Source organism: Chaetura pelagica, unplaced genomic scaffold (assembly GCF_000747805.2).
Source record: "Chaetura pelagica isolate M959 unplaced genomic scaffold, ChaPel_1.0 scaffold88, whole genome shotgun sequence".
Taxonomy (NCBI): domain Eukaryota; kingdom Metazoa; phylum Chordata; class Aves; order Apodiformes; family Apodidae; genus Chaetura; species Chaetura pelagica.
The window spans coordinates 1,781,585-1,804,452 of NW_009954313.1; the positions used below are offsets into that span (position 1 = coordinate 1,781,585).

A 22,868-nucleotide genomic window follows, 5' to 3' on the forward strand; every position below is an offset into this window, starting at 1 on the left:
GTAGTTAAATCAGGGAAGCCCAGTATCTCTTATACAGGAGGTCAAACTTTGATAATCCAAGTATTCCTTCTGACTTTGCAAATCTATGAATTGAATATGTTGGAGGAATTTGTTATTATATGCTCCTGTTTTTAGCAAAAAGCACTGAAACTTGAAATTGTAAAAGTTGGGTATTTTGGAGTATTAAAAAAATGAAACAGATTTATGTGGACACTTAATAAATTGAACTTATTGAAACTGTCATTCATAAACATTATTAATAAAAATATTATTAATCTGGGAAATCATTGCTGCTTCTCTTTGACTTTATTTTCCAATACTTAAAATGCTTCAGCTTTTCAGAGTTGCCTATATTGTGCAGAGCTAAGGAAGTTCATCCCAAATTATACAGTTCCCCTCCAAGGGAAAAAAATGTATTTTAAACAGTTTTTTAAGTTAACTGTTAAACAACATATTCTATTTAAAGTGAGAATTTTAAGTTGTGTGTATTGATTTTATACAGTGAGAAACTTCTTGTTGTTGTAATTCTCTGAGGGAGGAGGAAAGAGCATTGGCAGAAGATAAATGACCTGTAAACTGTAAAAATATTGGAAGAGAGCCAAAACAGTGTTTTCAAGCTTTTTTAATCTGTAGGTAACCTTAATATCATTCTGTTGAATATGAATGGAAAATAAGTCACAGGCATTGTATATTTTTATTAAAACACAATCTGATTGAACAATATTGTTTCAATGATGTGAGAGAGGGGGAAAAATAGAAGAAAATTGAGAGAATTATCTTAGGTATCAATAAGTGAGTTTCCTTTCTGGCACACCTGATATACAAAAGAAGTTTTGAGTACCTCAGTATTCCATGCTGCTAAGTATTGCTATAAAATTATCAAGCTTTGCAGGTGTTAAACTAGTACTGCCTGCCAATCTGTCTTGGAAGATGAAGCCTCTAATCTCTTAACAATCATACAGGCTATGGCGGAATGGTTATTTCAAATTACTGCTTTTTCATACAAGGAAGGAACAGAGGAAAAATTCTGTTTAGTAGTTAGTAACAGTGTTAGTCAATGCTCACCACTTGAAATAGATAAAAACCCTTTTCTAGCCTTGTCGCATAGTATCTAAGGTGGAGGAGTTTGTTGCTTTTTTAAGGATAAGTGTATTACAGAGTTTTGAGATCAGTTGGAAAACCTCTTCCATCGATTTCTGTAGGAGACAGAAACAGCTACATATGAGTGCATGTCTTCCCTCACAGTAGCAAAGGGTTCTGTATATTCTAAAAGTTCAGTTTCTTTCCCACTCCACTCGGTGATTTGTATTTTAGAGGTAACACTCTGTTCGTGCATGCGTTCCCAAGTCCGTAGGAAGATCCTGTATTTGAATTTACTAGCAGGTGTTGCAGAACTTCTAACTGGGTATTGGCATTGGATTTTTCAAGGCTTATGTGTAGATGGGTTTAAGGTTGGGGAGAAGGGTTGGATTTCCAGATGCAATTTGGAGAGAAGGTCCAGGACATGTTGGAGCTTGAAGGGTGGGGGGTGTGGGCAGGGAGGAAGGAAAAGCAATTTGTCTCTGTGTGTGGGTATTGTTCAAGCTGAATATGTTAAATTCTCACTTCAAGGCCTTGGGTGGGATCTTCATTTTGCAGAGCATAAGCCCCCTTCACCCCACAGCTCAGTCAGGTACTTAGCCTGTCTGCTATTGCAGAGGAGGTTTGAAGACACTATGGTTGCCTCTCAGGCATTCGTGGCTTTGTCCTGACTAGACCTAGCTCTTACACTCACAAACTTCCCTTCCTGCATATCTTGCCAGATTCTTTTACACACCTTCAAACCTGTCCCACCCATATGTGGATTACACTTACTGCTTTACCCACCACAATTGAGACAGGTAGTTCTTCACAGCTTGTGCTTCCTTGCTTCCTCCCAGCTGCTCCATGTTTTGATCAGCTCTAAGGAACTGGCTCAGGCTGAGCGCTGGAAAAGGATCTGGAGTCTTGCTTTGTGTCTAGCGCTCAGCTATCTTCTCTACATTCCTTCTGTGTTGAAGGGAGCATCTTTAAAGGTGAAAACATCTCAGACTTCCATAGGTAGGTGAAGCTACAGATTTTTTTAGCCATCCTGTATTTTAAATATATGTAAAGCTGATATATGCAGCTATTTCCCCTACCTATTTTGCCTTCTTCTCAACTTAGATTTAGGTTAAGTTTCCTTCAACATCCAAAGGAATAGTTTAATTTACTCAGGATTGCCTTAGCAACCTGGAGAATTTGCTTATTTTTTCAACTATTATTTCCTGTGGAGGAAAAAAAACAAAGGTTTGGTCTTTGTAGTGCCTGTGGCTTGCAGGGCAATTTAAAAATAACAGCATGAGGAGTAGAAATCCAGGACTTCTATTGCTTTTCGATCAGCCCATCCTTCTTGCTCTCTAGCACAGAATGTTTTTAATGGTGGCATAGTAGGAAAAGACATTGAAGACTTTTCCATTAGCAGATATAAGGCATATTTTCTTTCTGAGTGTTTATCAGAAGAATGCCTATACTATGCCATGAAGTAGAGCATGAAGATTGTTGGTATTAATGGCTGGAGCACACCTATGTAAAATGTTCATTCTGGCAGTAAAACCTGCTCCCACATGAGGATTCAAGGTGCTGGCTGCCTCTGACTTGCCTCAATATATATACAGTTTTGTTTGTGAGAGTTCAGGAGCTGATTATCTGAACTGTGCAAATTCCTTTAGGTACCATATATAGGGTGAACAAAGGCAAAAAAAAAAATAGGTTTTGAAATTGTGGTAGTTAGTGCCATTTAAAATACCTCTGAAACCTGATGCAAGAGTATCTTGGTATTTTTAGATCTGTAGCTCTAGCATGGGTTGACTGTAGGTTATCTCCATTATATCCAGTTAGAATAAAATAACCTTTGCTGTACCATATATGCATGTCTGTCTTTTCCCTCTAGTAAGGCCAAGTGTAGCTGGACTTGGTGATATCAGTGTATTAGCAAAATGTGCAATAGAATGACAGAATCATTATGGTTGGAAAAGACCTCTAAGATCATCAAGTCCAACCATTAGCCTAACTCTGCTAAGCCGGGTGCTTAAATTGTGTTTCTAAGCAGCACATCTGCAGGTCTTTTAAACACCTCCCTGGACAGTCTGTTCCAGTGTTTAATTACCCTTTCAGTGAAGAAGCTTCTTCTAATATCTAATCTAAACCTCCCTTGGCGCAACTGGAGACCATTCCATTGAGATCGTAAGAGCTGCAATTTGTGCCAGCAAAAGACTTTTTCCATTGTAACTTTTCCTGCTACCTAAATGAAATAGTCTCCTTCTGTTGGTATAAAAATGTCAGTTAGGATTGTGGTTCTTTGAAGTATTGTATCAGGAAGGATTTATAGCACTTTTAAATGAAGTGTTTAGCTTGAGTATGTAAGATAGGCACTTCTGAAAAATAGAGTAGACTGAAGGAACAGTTGCTTTCTGCCTTGAAGTTAGTTAGGATGGGATTAGCAACTGTATTTTTAGGAAAGGAGTCTGTCCTGCAGGATTGTTTGAATGAATTTGCACATCAGGTTGATGATTCTAGTGTAGGGCAAAAAGAAGGAAGGCTCTTGAGAAGTATACATCATATTTAGAAAAAGTAGCTGGAAAATAGTCCTGTGATTTTTTTTTTTTAATCCCCAAACCAAATTGCTATGTGATTTACTATAATAAGTTACTTTCCTTACCTATTTTATAAATGTGTATGCTAATATTTTACTTCCAGTTATTATGGATTTTCATAGATGCCCAAATTCTGATACCCTTATTAATGTGAAATGATAAAGTCCTCTGGTTCCATGAGTGCTCCTTCTGGCCAGACTAGGGATGCTAGTGATATCTGGGTCTGAAAGGAAAGATTCTGTAACTTATTTTAGCAACAAAAGCTTTTATGTATTACAACTCATGACAGACCTCTGACTAGACACAGCAGTAAATAATGGTCACAACCCCAGGAGCAGCTAGAAAAAAAAACAGAACTAATCTGACATTTGGAAACTTCAGGTGTGTTTTGAAACTTGCTCAGTGTTTTGTTAGTGTTTGAGTTCTAATATATTGATAGATAAGCTAGGATGCATACTAGAAATGCAGCATTTTAACTGAGGCAACTCTTTCCTCTGCTTTGCTAATTTTGCAGTGATTCTTTTTACAGTTCACAACAGAAGGCAGAGCTTGGATAACATACAAAGCTCTTAACTTCTGGAAAAAGTTTTATTTTAAAAAAAAGGAAGAAGCATATCTTTACAAAAATAGATTTTTATTATTGTAATAATTTGAGAGAAGATTTTTTCTTTCATCATTTCTGAACAAACAATATTGTAAGAGTAATTATCAGTAATAAATCTATAGGCACGAGGATTGTCATGGCTGTGTTTCCTGTTGCAGGTCTTAGGTCCGCTTCAAGTACCTGCATTTTTACAAGCTGTCTTAAGATGACAGCAAAAGTATACTTCAGTATTTGAAGGAGGTAATTACTCAGTGAAGATTCCTAGCATGAAAAGTCAGAAGGAATAATTTTTCAATCTGTGTTTGCATTGAAAAGGTGGATACTTAATTAAGGATTACATGCACCATCCAAGCAGAGGGAAGACAGTGAAGCACACAGGTGGCAGAGGTCAGAAACTGTGCTGTTCGTTGCCTTGGATGTTTCCTGAGTTCCAGGTTATCTATGGCAACACTTGAAAACATTCCCTGAATGGAGAAATACTTCAGTTTGAGTAGACCCAATCTTGAAAGTACTTCTATGTGCTTATTGTCACAAACAGTTCAAGTAAGTAAAATACACATTTGAATAAATGCAAGGTTGGTCCATTAAACTGCAGCCTGTTCCTGCTTCAATCAAAAGAAATTAGTTTTGTCATTAATCAGAATAAGAAAACTCTTAGAATACTGTTACCTTCTCTACATTAAAGAAACAGCTGCAAAAACATTGCATATTTTTAGGAATTTCTGGAACCCTAACATAGGTTATTTTCTAGTGTTTAAAGCACTATCCTAACAAAAATGTGTCTGAGCAAGTCTAATACGAGTTGTTGTAAATCTCCTTAATGTAGGAAGGCTTTAGATTCAAAGAGCATCTCTTAATTTTTTGCAATTGTAGTTACCATTCCATTAATTTGTTTTAAACAAATACCATTTTGCAATCTATCTGTAATATCAAATTATAACAGCTAAAACTTGAATTTCTAAAATGAAGTAAACCAATCCACCTGAGTACCTAAAAAATACAATTCTTGTGGTTCCCAAGTTACAAGGATATAATAAAGTCATATAAATTATCCAACACTATAAAAAATATTACGGATCCTAACCATATAAAAGGATTTGTATGGCCTACTAAAAGTTCCCAAATCCCATGGAAACTTAATGAAATGTAATTGGGCAGCTCCAGTATTTTTCATCCTACATTCCTTATTACTTCAGGATACCTAGTGAATATTTTGGAGCAGCATTTGAGTACACTTTGAGACACCTTCACTGAGCCTGATTTTTCATGGGGAATGTAATGTACCTGATGCTCAAAATCAGAGCTCTCCCTGTGACTCAAGTGGAGTTCTCAGAGCTGAGACTTCAGAAATCTTTCTTTTCCTGACTCTTGCCCTTAATTAATTTCACATTCTGAAATACAAAACTTCATAATTGTGCTTACATGAGTGCATTAAGCCTATTAAATACAATTCAGTCATTTCTAAAACTGTTTCAACTATTGCAAGTACAGATCATCTCCAAATAAAACATTCTAAATTGTAAAACATACTGAAAATCTTCTTGTTTGCACCTTTCCCATAATCTTAAAATGTAAAAGCCAAAGCAGTGCAAGCTTCATAGAGTAAAGTGAATTGCAGTGTTTCAGTCCATTCTTCCAAGTTGATACTCCCTTCCAAATCTTTATTTAACTAAAGGGGAAATTTTCTGTAAAAACAGCTAATAAAATGCATGAGCACCTGTTTTGCCTTGCTATAGAAATAGCAAGATTTAACTGCATGAGGTGACATACAGTTAGGCAAAGTCATGCATTATCTATTATTACTGCTTATTGGATTACAGTAGTTCACAGAGTTTCACATACCAGTTTCTGGATGTCCATCTCAGATAATTTGAGAAGTTTCTATATCATATGAATTAATCCCACACAAATTTCAGGTTCTTACCTCCCACTGCATTCATACTCTGAGGAAGAATGAGAACTTTCTTCAGCTTTTTAGGAAAATAAAATGAAAAAATGGGACACTAAAGAAAATGAAACTAGGTTCATTAGTGTAGCAAAAACTATTGTTTGCATTGACTGCCCTAACTTTTCTCATCCTTTCTTTGCTGACAGGTTATTTCCTATTACATCTCGGTAAGGGTTTTGAATAATTTCATCTTCATACACCACACTTAAAGCATAGGAAGTAGAAACTTACACAAAAGCTTTAGGACAATATCTGTGTACCCTTGATCAGTATCACTTTCCCCTTTAATTTTAACAGTGTTGTCACTTTAATGGTCAGTCATCATATGTGGCAACACTGAAAATACCTGGAAGGAATTTACCTTCAATTAGACTATGTGCTGCGGGCATAATCTCTTTTTTGCTTCCTTCTTACAGTGCTTAGCACAAGAAGGTTCGCATTCATCACTGGAGGATCTAGGCAATACTGTACTGAAATAAATTGTGATGGACACTCAGCTATTGATGGTAACAGCAACCCTATGTTGTGAGATTACCATTCAGCCTAGCTCAAGTGTAGGGCACCAGCCTGACCTAAGGATTGCTGTAGTCAGAGAACCTAAAGAAGTGCTTGACATTCAGAGCCTTCCTTGGGATTTTTTTGTTTTCTATGCTCACTAAGGATGCAATGTGAACTATATTATCTCATTAAAATACCCTCGACCATTTTAAAGATTCTTTAGTGAAATACAGTGCTTTTGACTCTGAATTCTGTGAACAGTAAATATGTTCTTCACTGCTCAATCTAATGCCAGACACTTTGAGAACAAGAATGATTTTTTTTCCTTTTTTTTTTTCTCCTAGAAGAGACATTTTGATCCATCTTAATTCATAATTTGTCCACTAAACATTATGGTCCCAGTACCTGACCTAAGGAATTGGATAGGCTGTAAATAGTCACTGAAAGGCACTTACTGACTTTTTTTTTTCCTCAGAATAAATTCTCAATAAATTTCTCAAGTCTTACAACACAAGTTTCATTTTACTACGTGGATCTTGCATACAAAGCAGTTAGTGTGCTGACGTATATGTGGAATTTCAAACCTGAGCTGAATTCATATTGCTACTAATGTGTCCTACCGTGTTAAGTAGTTGTGTATTTTTTTTTTTTTTTATTACAACTTCTTTTTTTCACAGTACCTGCTTCTTGTGCCCCCTCTTTCCTGGGACGAGCCACTGGGTACCACCAAATTTGGTATGTTTTAAGCTGAAATGTCCCATACCAAAAAAAAACCTTTTTCTTTTCTCCCTCCAATAATCTCTGAGAAAAGGCTTCATTACAAAAGTGCCTGAGGATAAAAACTTTAAAGACAACCAAAAAGCCCAATTTTTAAGATGTGTCTACATTCATTGAGATAGCAGTTCAGGAGCAATTCAGCCTGAACTAGATCCCTGAAGATGCCTTTTTCAAGGCTAATTCTCTTCATCTTGAATTATATTTGATAAATAATTTTAGCTGTGATTTGTACTTGTATGTTGAATTTTGACATAGGATGCTTTGACAAAAGAGAAAATTACAGGGTCATAGAAAAAGCAAGCTCTCCAGGATGTTAATTAGAATCAGTCTTCCTGTTAAATGTTTCCTCCCTCAGGTCTTGACAAGGTGATAGAGTTTGGAGGATGGAGGTTGTCAATATCATCTGTGTGCTGTAGCAGATACCATGGCTTCTGTCAATCACTTTTGAGTTGGCTTTGTTTGCTGCAAACCATAATAGGTGATTATTCTGTCTCCTTTAGAGAAAACTGGCTCAGTGGGCCTTTAAGTTCCTAAGCATAGGTCATCTTCCCAAGATAATTAGATGGAACGTAACCTTTCTGGCCTTTTGCTTCTGCTAGCCACCATTCTTTATTGCCACTCAGGTCAGAAAACCGAAGTATCCTAACCTTCTGGTACTCCTGAAGACTGAGTTCTTGATCATTTCTGGCTTGAAATGCATAAACAGCATAGAAGGTCTGAAAAAAAAAGCCATAAAAACAGAAATCTGGGTTCAGAAATGTAGCCAAATCTTACCCTGTCACTGTGTATAATGAATTCTGGATACAGAAAATGTGTAATACTGTATACAAGCAGGTATGTGTCTACATGGTCTGCATGGCCAAAATACAAAGTAAAATAGAAGAATCTGGGGAATTCTGTAGGGAGAGGTACAAATCAAGCTCTGAGACCTCATCACCCTACTACACTAGTAAAGTCTTTTACTCCCACCAAGTGCCTGTTTCCTCAGGGAGAATCACCTTTCCTAAAGCTCCTGTACTCAAATGTGGCACACGAGTCAATTCTGTGTCTTGCTGGTTAGCATTGCCACAGCTTTCTTGTCAAGGGTCAGTGGAAAAATCTCCCAAGCTGAGCTATTTCGCAGGTTCCTGCTCTGTAGGAGAACCTTGAGGCTTTGTATGTGGGGTGGGGTACCACAGCAATGTTTTTTCTGTGAGACAGGACTGTGATTCACAGTTTAACTGATTACCTTTTCTTACCTCGTAGCTATTTAGGAAAGGCAAAGAACAGAGGATAACAAATTCCCACATCATACTGACAGATTAGTGCCAGTCTTTCTGGTGTGAAAGGAAACTATTCAAATTCTAAGCAGTATAATTCTCAATTTGAAATAGGAAAAATGAGAAAACAGGCTCAGTGTGTATCATACTTACTTGCTGATCATCCATATCCTGAAAAGCATCAGTTGCTGTGCCATTAGTTGTGGGATTTTCACAGAAGTGAAGTGATGAGCTGCTGTCACTCTTCTTGTGCCCCTGACTTCTTGTGCTGCTGTCAGTAGAAGGCCGTGAAGAGACAAAGAGGCTGATATTATCAAAATCATCATCACCAAAGCCGTTTTCTGCTATGTCCTTCTGTGCTTTGGCTGGATTGTAAGGCCTCAGGAAGGAGGAATACACATACCCTTTCAGGACTAGATACCAGAATAAAGAGAGAAAATGAACAGCAAAATACTACTAAAACTATTCCGAGCCCAACCATTTTATGCAGCTGTCAGTATGACAGAAGCAAACAGATGGGGCCAGAATGAAAAGAAATCAGTATCCCAAAGGGAAGCTGTTATTGGGATGTTTGTGAAGAGAACTTACTTCCTGTGTCAACAAGCCATCTGCTAGTACTTCCAAAGGGGTCCTTCTGCTCCACAGCAGCCACTAGTTCTCCTTCATGTAAATCAATATCAAATTCCTGCGTGGCATTGCACTTGCGCTTAGCTTGGTATAGCAGTTCTGTGCTGTACACAGACAACAGCTTGGACCTCTGGTCTTCTGTTTGGCGTGGGGATTCAAGCTGAAAAGCAAAAAAAAATTATTCATTGGGAATAATGCTGAGGCCATTTCTGGAGCAACACAGATGCATAAGAAACAGTGTATGCTGCATGTGGCAACTGACTCAACCTTTTTACACACAGCTCAAGGAGTTACTTACACAGGTATGTGTAACCAAACTTACATATACCAGACTTGCATACACAGCAAGGACCTGTGATTCTGTGTGTGCTTTTATGTGTAAACACCAGTACACATAACCACAGCTGAGGATAAGGGAAAAAAAACAACGTTCTGAATTAGAAGACTAAGAATCACTGTAGGAGTATTTAACAAAAGAAGTAATCAAAGTTTACATATACAATGTTAGACTTAACATGTGCTTAAAGACCCAAGGGTAATTTCAGATAATTTCAAGTACGTTTTTAAGAGAATAACATTAAATTAGTGCAAAATCTTCAGATGTTACTGGTCAATGTAACAGCTTCATCCCAACAACTTGATTGAGAGCTCCCATGAAGTAACCAAGCCCAAACATCTAGGTGGCATAAAAATGGATTTGTTTCAAAAGAGATCAAAAGAGGATGCTTCATACACAATTTGGATTGATGTTACTCACTGGAGAAGGGACAGATTTCTTTTTTTCCAAGCTCAATTTTCTCTCAATAAAGGTTGCACTGGTGTTTTCTTTCACAAAATTCAGCTTGTGAACCTCCTCCATCAACTGATTCTGCACTTCACAAATGCTTGAGGAAGACAGCTGCAAACACAAAGGTGGGTTTGATCTCATTAACAAAATGGTAAGGAGATTTGAGAGAGCAGCTTTGGTGTAATGGGCTGAATGCTAGGAGACAGAAAATCAGACAAATTACAGCTACTTTCTGCAGGGCCCATAGTGTGCTAGGTATGAGAGACAAAAAGAAAATAAAGGTCCTTGCTTAAAGAAAATTTCTAATGATTGCTATTAGATTTTTAAAATATAGTGTTTTAAGTTAAATCATTAAAAATATTCTAAACAGCAATGGAAATGAACAGCCTTGCACTTAGACTACTGAACCACCTGCTTTCAGATGCAAATGTACATGTCAGCAGCTATCAGTGGCCAATGTGTCTGGAGTACTTTACCCTACAGCTGTTTGTGCAAGTGGGTGCTGCCACCAGGTTAAAAATCCTTCTGTGAACTGAAGCTCTGTCTGTGGCACTGGATAAGTGGTTCTGGTCTACGCCTAACCCCAAATGTATTTGCTGATGTAAAAAGAAAAAGTAATTTTGTAGGCAAAGCCTTACAGAAAACAATGCTTGATACAATAGCTTTCAAAACATTGAATGGTCAAATTACAGGGAGGCAATTTCTTCATGCAGGAAAAGCCCTTCATTTTCCCATTAAACAGTGCAGCTCTGTATTCTGATCCTGACCTTGCTTTCTTAATTTTTCTTCTGCCCCTCAATATAAAGTGCTGTGTTCAAGTCCTGATGAAAAGGAATACTCCCAAATTGCCTGAATACAATGTGTATCCTATATAGGGCCTTGCTGCAGTTCAAGTGAGTGGCTTTGGAGTTGTGTAAAGCATTGTTGCAGCTATGTTCTTCAGGTGGTTTAAGTCCTCTAGGCAAAAGTACAACAAAACTGAAATCCTGTATGATTTTCATACAAATTAGGAGTTATTTCTCAACTTCAATCTTTAGGTAATGATCGTAGTGTCCAGAAAGGGTAGAATGGGCTGGAGGAATTGTGCTGCTCAGATAGGCAGCTTTGGTACCTTTGTCTAGACAAAGCTATTCCTTACTGCCTAGAGATGTCTGTTAGAGCTTCTGCAGCTTATTTGGGCTTAAAAGCAACTTGCTTGTCATATAAATTATTTAATCAGGTTTCCTAACCTGTTTCTCTTTTGCAGTCATCTGTGACTCTGCATGTCTAGCAGTTATAGGCGTGCGTGTTCTTGTATTTTCTTAGAATTTTTTCTTCCTGTGTTTTCTGGGCTACTCATGGTGGATGCTAAGAAACAAAGACAAAAATGCTAGCAGCTGACTCCTTTTTGCCTTACTGTAATGTTCTTGCCATTACTATCACTGGAGAAGCTGGAACAGCTGCATTAGGATTATGGAAAGTCCAGGCCTGACAAAACTTAAACTAAGAATTAACACTGCTGAGCTTGCAAGGCAAAAAAACAACCCAAACCTGACTTGTCAGCAGAACAAACAAAAATCAGTGTAGTTTTCAGGTGTGTGCCCTACATAACTCAAGCCAAATCACACAGAAAGAAAAAAAGACAAAGGCAGAGCTACACCTGTTTCTAATGTACTTACTGGAACAGGTACCACCACAGCAGAATTTGATTGAAGTACTGCAGACATTATATTCCTGAGGAGGGTGATGAAGCACTGCAGGCAGTTCAACACCATCTTTTTGGCTGCTCTGTTGAATACCTGAAGTTCTTCCACTAATTGTGCATTTAGAGCCTCATAGTCTTTCTTTGCCAGGTCAAGCTCTTCTCCTGATGACTTCTGAAGGTAACTGTTGTAGTCCAACAACTTGTCATAGCGCTTCTGGATGAGCTTCTGTGGGCCTGAAAACAAGGCTTGTAGTGCTGAGAGAGGAGTCAAAACAAGCCTGTCCAGCTGAGCCATCTGGAAAGGTATAAAACAAACCTACTTACTACTTTATTCTTAAGAATTTTTCAAATCCAGTTACAGGCTAAGCCTGATGGCAGCCTATGAATCAGCCTTTTGATTACTCTTCACAAAGCACTGCTGTCAGAGGCAGCTTCAAGCAGGGTCCACAGAATCATTAAGGCTGGAAAAGACCTTCAAGATCATCAAGTCCAACTGTCAGCCTTGCATCCCCTAACCACTAAACCATCTCCCAAAGCCCCATGTCTGCCTGTTTTTTTAACATGTCTAGGGACGGTCCCCCCACCTCCCTGGCCAGCCTGTTCCAATGCCTCACCACTCTTTCTGTGAAGAAATTTTTCCTAATATCCAATCTGAACCTCCCCTGGCACAACTTGACCCCATTTTCTCTTGTCCTACCACTAGGGAGAAAAGGCCAACATCTACCTCAACAGAATTGCTCTTATAAGGCCAAGATAGCACTGCAAGATACAGACATAAATAGGTAATAAGTGGAAATTAACATGGTTAGAAACACTGTCCACAGTTAAATAAGATTAAAATGTTTTTTCTAATGATTATGTAGACATTCAGAATGGTCATGAGCCAATAGGAGGTACAATTTTATTTTTTTTTTCTGAAGGAAGAGTTTTCTGTTTCATCTATTGTGAAATTTCTTCTGCTTTTATTCGATGTTTCTTAGTATGGAGGCATCTTCCATACTGGACACACTCCGCAGTGCAATGATAGAGGAATACTCTTCTGCACTTCATGAATGCATTCATTGTAAAGACATTGGTAATATCTTTCTGATTATTCAGATTAATTTTTGTTATGTTTTTAAAATCTGTGAACTTTGAAGGAAAGGAAGTACAACATGTTACTTCCCTGCCATTATCTGGGATGATGGGAGTCTCTCAAAGATTCTTCTGTTTCTTGGCAGAGTCTGGTTTTGGTGTTTTGGAAAGGATTGAATTTTAGTTGGCACAAACCTAGGAAAGTACAGGAAAGCCTCCACCTCTGAATTTTTCCAGCACAAGCAGGTGTTTGAAGAAGCAACCTCCTCCATTTTGAAGAGACATTTTAGTCTATCTTAGTAGAACCAGGCATGAAAGTTCATCTGCGCCCTGAAAGCAAGAGACTAGTTGACAAACTACTACTCTTTTTTTAAATTCCTTTTTCATTCCTATGGCCTATATTCAGTTTTTTCATGGTTTCCCTATATGAAGGAAAGTAACTTACTTGAAAATGTAATAAAGCTGAGATTGTCACATATCTGTGATTCCAGAAGCCAGTAGTTCATGAACACAACAAAACTCATGAAAGTCACACTAGAACTGCAAGTGTTGGTAACAAAAGTAGCAAAGCAAAGATTTGCTGCTCTTGTTTGAAGCTCAGGTGAAACACGCTAATTTAACACAAAGATTTTAGTTAAAACTGAGGAATTTATCTTGAGACGTTGATTTTAGCTCTTCTAGATAAAACATGGTGCACTTACACTGAATTCTGTCTTATTTCTTACAGAAATGGAACCAAAACACCCACTCATCTTTCCCAGTGGACTCCTAAGGTTTTTTGCCCTCTTCTGTCCTGAGTCTTCCTCATATACACGTGTTTTCTCACACACAGAGATAGCTGTGTACCACTGGACATTGCATAAACTTACAAGGTCTTCACAGAGATTTGCAGTATTGTTCCTTTTTTTCAAGCAATCATTTACTTCATCTCTGTCTTGCAAGATTTCCTGAAGCCCAGTTATATTCTGTGCAGACAGATGTATGGAATCCTAAATAAGATGTTAGGAAGATGAAATGGTATTACAAACTGTTATATTATACTGCATTCACTTGTGCAAATTCTGCAATAATTCTGATGGAATAAAAAGTATTTTCCATCTCTGACATCTGTTTAGTTTCTGTGCTGTTTTCAGCCATTGGGGGATTGTTTACTGTGATAATAGTTTCCTATGTTTTACTCATTTTCAATGTAAACTAGTTAAGAATCAAATTGCTAGTGTTCATCTGAATAAACTATGCCCCAACATAATGAATGTCCCACTGGAAGTTACACCTCAGCAGGAAGCCAGTGAGAACCCATGCACCCTCAAAGGCTTCTTTTGGAAGACTAAGTAGGACTACAGGAGTATATTTCACTTACTCCAAATTTTAATCTTAATGCAGTGTGCATCCATTTGGATAAGGAACTGATAACAGCCATGTTGGCTGAGCTCACTGGCCTTCCCCTGTTCTCTGAACAAAATGAGGTGCCTTTGTGATAGGCTCTGGCCAGCTGGCTCTTGCTCTTACCTACCTCTCAAACAATCTTTGTGTCTGTTTTGGGCACATATATGCTTTGAGGGGCGTTGTGCCATCTACAAAGTGGAGAGGTTGTCCATAAGAGGGTCAGGTTGGTAAGTCAGAAGCCAACCCGCAGCTTCGGAGAAGAGGATTAAAGCAAAGATGTTTACAGCACTTTGAGCATTCACATGCCTAATGCTGACCCTTAACATAACGTAGCAACAGGATGAACATCCAAAATATATACTTTAGGACATTTTAATTTGTGTGGCTGCAATTCAGTCCTTCCATTTTTAATGAGAAGCAGCTGGTGCTCCACTGCAGCAGATGTGCATGAACCACATGACAGCTTCACACAGTGATTCAAAATAATAACTGTGCCACCAGGCAGCACCTTCTTTCCTGTGCTGCATGCATAGGTCTCCATAGAGCCTGCTTGTGTAAAGGGAAAAATGGAGACGTATGGGCTTTAAAATTTCTTTGCCATGGGGTCAGTAATGCAGCAGCAGCACAGCTCATTTATTTAATGCTGTGATGTAGACAGGCCTGCTTATAACTCACTTGGTGTTGCCTAACTAGTGGCAGAAATGTATGTTAAACTGCTTATGGGCATGGTTTGTGGCCACAGATTTCAAAAAGGCCTGTACCCACCTGTAGGTGTTGTGAGGAGAGTGAAATGTTCTTCACACACAATTTCACAGTCTTCTCTAAACTTCGAAACAACTTTTCTTCCTTGTTAAAAGTTTGATCTTTCACCTAAAATAGATGTTTGCACTGTTATTTTGGCAGCCTAAAGGAACCTGGCTAATGAAAGAAATGTCCAAAGTGCTGCTGGAAACAACACAAATCTTCCTGGACTGCTCCCTTTGAAAACAGAACAGATTGGCCCCTAATTCTCCCGATCTCCAGTTTTAATCCAAGAAAGTCTAAAGGCACAGGGCAACAGGTAATTTAATTTTAAATCCTTGTGGAAGCAGGGAATTGCTTTATTACAAGCTCACCTTACATGTGCCAGTAAAACTCTTCTGTATATTTTTGGTGTCTTTGAGGAAATAATGGTTAATGGTTGTAAATCATGGCCTGGTTTCCCTGGGTGCTCACTTGTGGGTGCTGGGCAAATTTCCCCCAGGCAGGCGGTAGATGGAGCTCTTACCTCTAGAGCAGCCAGCTAGAAAGCTCAGCAGCTGAAAATACGCTTGTACTACTTTTTCATGCTAGCTCAAAAAAAACCTTGAAAATTCGTTTATTGCTGCCTACGTTTTGCTTGAAGAGTTTTTGCCACATCTCCAGTCTCATTTTCAGTGGTCTTTCTGTAAGGGTCACAGCATGTTTCAGAGATATAAATTGAGAACTTTCTTAGTCTAATTAAGCAGGAAAGAGGGCTTAATCTTTAACAAATGTATCCTGATTTTAAATTATTCTCAAATGTTTTGAAGCTTAACTAAAACACAAAACAAAACAAAAATGGAAAGCAGGAGCTTCTAAAGAAAAAAAAAAAAAAGAGAAAAGAAAAATCACATATCTTCTTCATCAAATGTAATTCCTTGTTTTTCTCTGATTTTATAGCCTTGCCAGTGTCCCATTCTGAATAAAAAGAATTTCCACTGTACAAATAAATGAACAGAAAAAATGTGGGTATTTTGCATTACAGAAAGGACAAAACCTGATTAAAAAAACAAAACATGAAAAAAACCCAGCATGTATCTTGTAGAGTCACATCTAGAAAGGCAAGTGACCTTGTATAATCAGCCATCTCATGCAGTGAGGTGCACTGGATGTAATTTTCAAGGTCAGTTGTAATTGATTTTCTTTGAGATTTAGATTTGAGCTTTCCTGAAAACATTTCTCCTGCTAGATTTTGAATTGTGACCTTGAAAGTATGCAGTGTTTTATTGTTGGCCACGCAACACCCATCAGACTTATCACAGAGTACTTTGCTTCTGGTAGCTATGACAGTTCCAGGTCCTTACACATGTAGAGGCAAGCCCCATGGCCTTTTCTAATAAAAAATATTGCTCATCTTCCTTGGTAGATTCAGAACCTGAACGTTACGATGCAGAGCAAGATGGACTGAACACATTCTCAGTACTGACAATAACTATTGCCAGTTTATCTGCAAAAGGTGACCTCAGGCTGAGTTTCATGAAACTACCACTCACTTCCTCTCTGCTGAAGATCAGAAGTTTGAGAAACTCTTAGATAAAAAAAGGAAAAGGTGGAGAATGCATTATGTTATTTTCTATTTCAATCACAAAGATCTTTCCTGTTTTCCGTGACAGTCAGAAAATGACTTTATAAATGATGCAAAAAAAAGAAAAAAGCAACATCACAAATTCCATTTCCAACATGTTTTTAAAAATGTCCAGTGCAAAAGCAGAACTGAAGCTGTCAGTGACTTGACAGTACCTGAGGTTCTCCCCCTGTCAGTATTTTCAGATGGCTGGTGACCCTCTTGGATTTCTTGCTAATGGAGTGGATATTCAGTCGGGAAAACTTTTCTTTAAGGGTTTCATCATCATCATTCTTCTTATACTTCAGCACTGCAGACAGAGAATTTCATGACATTATAATCTGTATTCACAGGGCTTTTCACAGGGACAGGCACATAAATTGAGAGCAGACACTTTGATGTCACTTGCTGTAATCTTGTGAAAATACTTGAGATTATAAAAAGCCTGTTACCAACAGTAGTCTTGGGAAGAGTGAATTCAGGGCTTCAGCATGGCAACTCTATATGAAAAATAGCTATAATGGCATCTTAATTATTATCAGTGTTTGCAACTGCATTGCAGGCAATGAACATGGACATAACATGAATTCTTCCATCATTTTCATAATTCCTGGAGTTATCAGTCAGGTAACATAGCTGGCTGAAGACAAGTGACATCAAGGCATCTGTTACCTTCTTGAAACCCAGTGTGTTACACAACTTGGGTAGCACCAGCTAAAACTGTTGTAGTGATATGACTGATTTAAAACCTCTCTTGTAATTTCCAGGCCAAACCTATGAAGACAGAAAAATTTACTGTGCCTTTTTCTTACCTAAATCTTTCCTCCTTTTAAGTTCATTTATGTTAACATTAATGTTTTTCATAGCAAAAAGGGCATCTTGTAGCACCTTGTGGTCAGGGTGAGAAGAAGGAGTTGAGTTCAAGAGTTCACAGAGTAACAAGGGGTATTTCATCACTCGTTGCACTGGCTTGATCATCAGGGATCCCATGTCCATTAGATTTGGCTTTCCTCTGTAATTTATAAGAAAAAAATTGTCACATAAAAAGAAAAACTCCTTGAAGATAAAAACTTATTATTTCTGTCTAGTCATTGCAGCAGCTGCCTTTTTTGCCCTTCAGTTGTGCTTTCAACTACAGATAATATCAAAAGCAGAGCAGTACTTTGCACTGACTCATAGAAGTGCAATTACCACTTAAGTCAAAAAATAAGACGTCTGTCAGGGAACATGGGCCATTGTAAACGAAACCTTCCTCTCACCCCCTCAATGAGAAATACACACCAGTTCTGAGTTTTCTGTATTTTCAGCAATCTGCCAGACTACTGCTTAGATATTATCTCTGAAACAGTCCCATTCAGTCTGAGGATGCTTGTGGTACACCTTATACACCACAACGCCCAGGAACTGAGATGTAGGTGGAAGAACAAATAACAGGAAGTTTGAGAAATGCATGTGAGTGGGTCTATTACATCCTGCTCTGGCCCTTCAGGCTTAAAATTGCATCATCTCCCTGCTGAAAGTAAGTGGGCTGCCTGTTTATGGCTGCATCCCATCTCACACCTTTCCACTTGCCATAGAGACCCTTAAGCTTTGCTGTCTTTCACCTGTGTTTTTCTTTGCTGACTGCTGGTAGGTTATTTGTGACTGCCAGTAGGTTATTTGTAACAATGCTTGAGCTTCCAAAGGGTGCCAAATCTGGCCTGGAGAAATGCTGCATGTGCAGGATGTTTGCCCAGGTTTGATCCCACCTGCTGGAATTCACCTTACACAAAGGCAAAGCAGGCAGCTGCCTGGGGTGGCGGGAGGATCATCGAATTATAGAATCATAGAATCATTGAATGGTTTGAGTTGGAAGGGACCTTAAAGATCATCTAGTTCCAATCCCCCTGCATTGGCAGGGACACCTCCCACTAGATCAGGTCACTCCAAGCCCCATCCAACCTGGCCTTGAGCACTTCCAGGGATGGGGCTTCTACAGCTTCCCTGGGCTACCTGTTCCAGTGTCTCACCACCTTCACAGTAAAGAATTTCTTCCTAATGTCTATCCTAAATGTCCCCTCCTCCAGTTTTAATCCATTACCCCTTATCCTCACCCTACAAGCCCTTATAAAAAGCCCCTCCCCAACTTTCCTGTAGGCTCTCTTCAAGCACAGGAAGGCTACTATAAGGTCTCCCTGGATCCTTCTCTTCTCCAGGCTGAACTGCCCCAACTCTCTCAGCCTGTCTGTGTAGCAGAGGTGCTCCAGCCCTCAGATCATCTTTGTGGCCCATCTCTGGACTGTGAGCTCCATGTTCTTATGTTGGGGGCTCCAGAATTGGACACAGAATCCAGGTGGGATCTCATGAGGGCCAAGTAAAGGGGAACAGTCACCACCGTTGACCTACTGGCCACACTTCTTTTGATGCAGCCCAGGACATGGTTGGCATTCTGGGCTGCAAGCATACATTGCCAGCTCACGTTGAGCTTCTCATCCAACATCACTCCCAAGTCCTTCTCTTCCAGACTGTTTTTGATCCCTTCTCCCCCCAGCCTGTATTTGTGCTTGGGATTGCCCCAACCCAGATGCAGGACCTTGCATTTGGCCTGGCTGAACTTCATGCACTTTGTGTGAACACATTTCTCATGTCTGTCAAGGTCCCTCTGGATGGCATCCCTCCCCCCCAGCATGTTGACCTCACCACACACTTCGGTGTCATCAGCAAATTTGCTGAGGGTGCACTTGATCCCACTGTCCTTGTCGCTAACAAAGATGTTAAACAGCACTGGCCCCAGTACCAACCCCTGAGGAACACCACTCATCACTGGTCTCCATCTGGACACTGAGCCATTGATCATCACTCTTTGAGTGAGACCATCCAGCCAGTTCCTTACCCAACAGGGTAAGGAAGTTTCCAGCCAGCTGAATTCATACTCCAGCTGCACTCCAGACTGTACCAGTGCTGGTACAAACTACCTGTGACTGAGACCTCCCCTTGGAAACTCAGTGTGAGCTGCTGGTAACAGTGTGAATGGCAGTAAAGCACAGCAAGATTTCCATTGGCATGCTCAAAAAGGCTGCTTTGGAGGTAAAAAGATTGTCTGAGGTTAACTATGCAAGAGTTAATGCTAGGCAAGGAAGGATTTCTGCATATGGAAAGACAGAATAACACAATGTAGAAGGAAAGCACAAAAAACAGGGATCAGCCACTTGGTTTTGCAGGCTGACATTTATTGTTTCGTGCAGCATGAAGAGTAAATGGGGGAAAAAAAAAAAAAAAGAAAGCTTTCATTCCCACTTTCATATGTATAAAAAGTACAAGAGCCAATCCTCACTGCAGACTAATTAACTAACAATTTGAATGCCTTTGAGAAAGACATCTGCATATTTAAACCATCTTTCTCACACTAGCATTATCTGTTAAAAAGTTCTGCATGAAAAAAAATAACAGTAGATGCCTTTTAAGGCTTCTTGACGTCCCAAAACCTTCTCATCATTTCAATCCCCCTCATTTCCCCTGCATCCTACATTAAATGTAGAGAGCTAAGCTGTTATTGTTTTTTATGAAAAGCCCCATGAATGCAAATCTATAAAAGCTGCCTCATGAATGGAAAAATCTTTAAGTGTCTTCTCTTTATATAGTTGCACTTGGACAGCTGCCCAAGTGATAAACAGCCCTCAGTTCGCATATCTGGATGACACAGTCTTACAATATGGTTTGAGAGATAGTAGGTATGTTATAAGATAATGACTCCCTGGGGCACTAAATGCCACAAAGTTCAACTCATCTAATTCTCCCCAGCAAGATTAGCTGATGATAGCCACTCTCCCTGGATGAGTCCCATTTGCAGTGTGCCCTGTTAGGACGTGCCAGGCTGCCAGGCAGGACATGGCCTTGCCACACGACCGAAACGGGTGAGTAATGGCTTGTGACATCTATTGTGCAGAAAATTAAGTTGCTAATTCATTTGTGATGCTACTTCAGCCTTCCCTCCCATGTTACTGTGAATTTAGCAAGTATTCTAGGCCATACATAACTGTACTAATCTCATCACAAATTATTCCTGCCTATTTAAAAACAACATGGTGATGAGCTATGCAAAGACGGGTGATTCAGGATTTAGTTTCATTTGCTCTCATTACCCAACAACTAGACCCAGTGGCAAACACGATGGGCAGCACGGTACAGCAGGGCTGAGGCTGGTGTCATATTCAGCTTGGCAGGTTTGAAATGGACTGCAGGCATCAGAGGCTGCAGAGTGACTTAAAGGCTCAGGCTTCATGCTTTACCGTGCGCCAGTTGGTTTTAGTACAAGACATGCAGGGCAAATAATTCACTGCTAGCAAAGGGCAGCGCTGTCTGGTATTTATGTAATTGTTTTCTCAATCATGCTCGAATGAAAAGCAATCTGGGAGCAGCAACATCATCAACTGTTTGAGGTGAGTTATGCTGTATTTTTCCAGTTGAACACTAACCAGATTTTTGGGCACAGTCCTGCCCAAGGGTTGCTGAGAGTCTGCAACCTCTAAGCAGAGATACAGGGGATGGCATTTCTGAGTGCCCTGCCAGCAAACACCACCACATCATGCTAGGTTGCCAAGCTCAGGGAGGGTCCAGCAGCTAAACCTAGCTCATTGCACTCTGCACAGCTTTATAAGAGCCAGTATAAACTCAGAATGTGAGTTGTATCCTATGCTCCACTGGAAACTGTTTGAAGGGGAAAACGAAGCATTCGTGGCTGATAGGACTACGCAAGGCAGAGCAGCCAGTCTGACACTATTTCCATATGCATTGTGGTCTCACATTATATTGTGAATCTCTGGATAATTTGTTCCTCTTGGAGCCCTGCTCCTAGGGAGACAGCAGTATACAAGAATGTCTCTTACAAAAACAAAACGCAGAAAACTATTTCCTGTCATAGACTGAAGCTTGAAAACCCAACTGAAGAATTTCAGCGTGCAACTCCTTTAAAAAGTGTTCTACGCTGATCTTATTTCTGATGTGCAATTGACTGACTGATTAACAGATTTTCTGACTTTACAGGTGTTCCTCTCCTACCAATATAGAGCACACTTGCTCTTTATCCTCTTAACATCTCTGGGGTTGTAATAGTTTTCTTCAGTTCAGCTAACCCCTCTTCTGACCTCTCCCTTCAGGTAACATCAGGAGATGCTGCACTTCAACAATTCCAACCTGCTGGATGTCCAGAAACTGCAGCTTTTCAAAGATGTCACATTTGGCACAGAAGTTCCTTAACCACAAGTTACTGGTGGCTGAGTGAGTGTTCTGGCAAAGTGTTGCACTGAGCTTGTTCTCTCCTGATGTTCCTTCCATCCACTGTCAGAGGGAATATCCTGAGATGGACTTCTCATATAGGGCTATCAAGGGGGGTCGTCACCTTAGAAATAGCTTTCCCTGTGAACCTAACGTGTCTTGCAGCAGGTCTACAGAGGCCTATGCAGAATTATTTCAGTGTGTCTGAATGTCAAAGACTGACACTATGCTGTTGACAAGCAAGCTTGTGTTCTTAAAAGTTCCATGTGTACAATTTGAAGCATACTGAAGATAAAGATATTTTAAAGTTTATTTTACATGTAAGAAAGGCATAGTACTTACTGTTCCTCATATATCTTTCTGCAAAAGAGAAGAAAAGAAAACATATATTAGATTCCTCCTGAAAGAATTGATACTGGTCAAGAGCCAGATTCTCAGATACACTTCTGGGACACAGAGCAGCCATAACTGGCTGGTTAACTTAAGTTTATGGCTACTATGTGTCAGCAGAACTGCACAAAACAGCCAGAGGGTACTGGTGAATCTAGCTCTATATTTTTTTGAAAGGACAACCCCAAATGAGAAAGAATTGTCAGAAATGTGGCTTTGGCTATAGGACCCAGCCTTGTCCTAACGCTGTTAGAGAAGGAAGTTTGGGCCACCATGCTAACAACAGTAAGAAACATCAAGTCCTTAATACAAAAAGCAAAAATAAACATTCTCACACTTCATATACATTTCCATCTACTCCCTTTAAATAAACATTTATTTTTTAATGAGAAAGAATACATTTTAGCCTTTTAGGATATAGAATAATTGAAGCTGTTAGTTATTTTGTAGACTACACATTAACTGAAATCTCTCCGGAGTAGAATGGAGTTGATACATGTACTGAAAACACAGGGGTGTACAGTTGTAGTTTGGAAGCATGCAAACATGCATCTATTTTCCTTATGGTATGAATTCACTCAAAT

General features: G+C 39.3%; 1 protein-coding gene across 1 annotated transcript in view; it reads right to left on the reverse strand.

Moving 5' to 3' along the window:
• Nucleotides 1-8,010: 8,010 nt before the first annotated feature.
• ARHGEF38 (Rho guanine nucleotide exchange factor (GEF) 38) overlaps nucleotides 8,011-22,868 on the reverse strand; it is a 36,517-nt gene continuing 21,659 nt past the window's right edge. The window contains exons 5-14 of the mRNA XM_010004115.1: nucleotides 22,237-22,254; nucleotides 17,454-17,653; nucleotides 16,818-16,951; nucleotides 15,063-15,167; nucleotides 13,781-13,900; nucleotides 11,812-12,132; nucleotides 10,124-10,264; nucleotides 9,328-9,526; nucleotides 8,893-9,152; nucleotides 8,011-8,196 (exon numbers count right to left, since the gene is read on the reverse strand). Coding sequence (XP_010002417.1) covers nucleotides 8,011-8,196; nucleotides 8,893-9,152; nucleotides 9,328-9,526; nucleotides 10,124-10,264; nucleotides 11,812-12,132; nucleotides 13,781-13,900; nucleotides 15,063-15,167; nucleotides 16,818-16,951; nucleotides 17,454-17,653; nucleotides 22,237-22,254 — 1,684 coding nt within the window. The remainder of the gene's footprint in view (nucleotides 8,197-8,892; nucleotides 9,153-9,327; nucleotides 9,527-10,123; nucleotides 10,265-11,811; nucleotides 12,133-13,780; nucleotides 13,901-15,062; nucleotides 15,168-16,817; nucleotides 16,952-17,453; nucleotides 17,654-22,236; nucleotides 22,255-22,868) is intronic.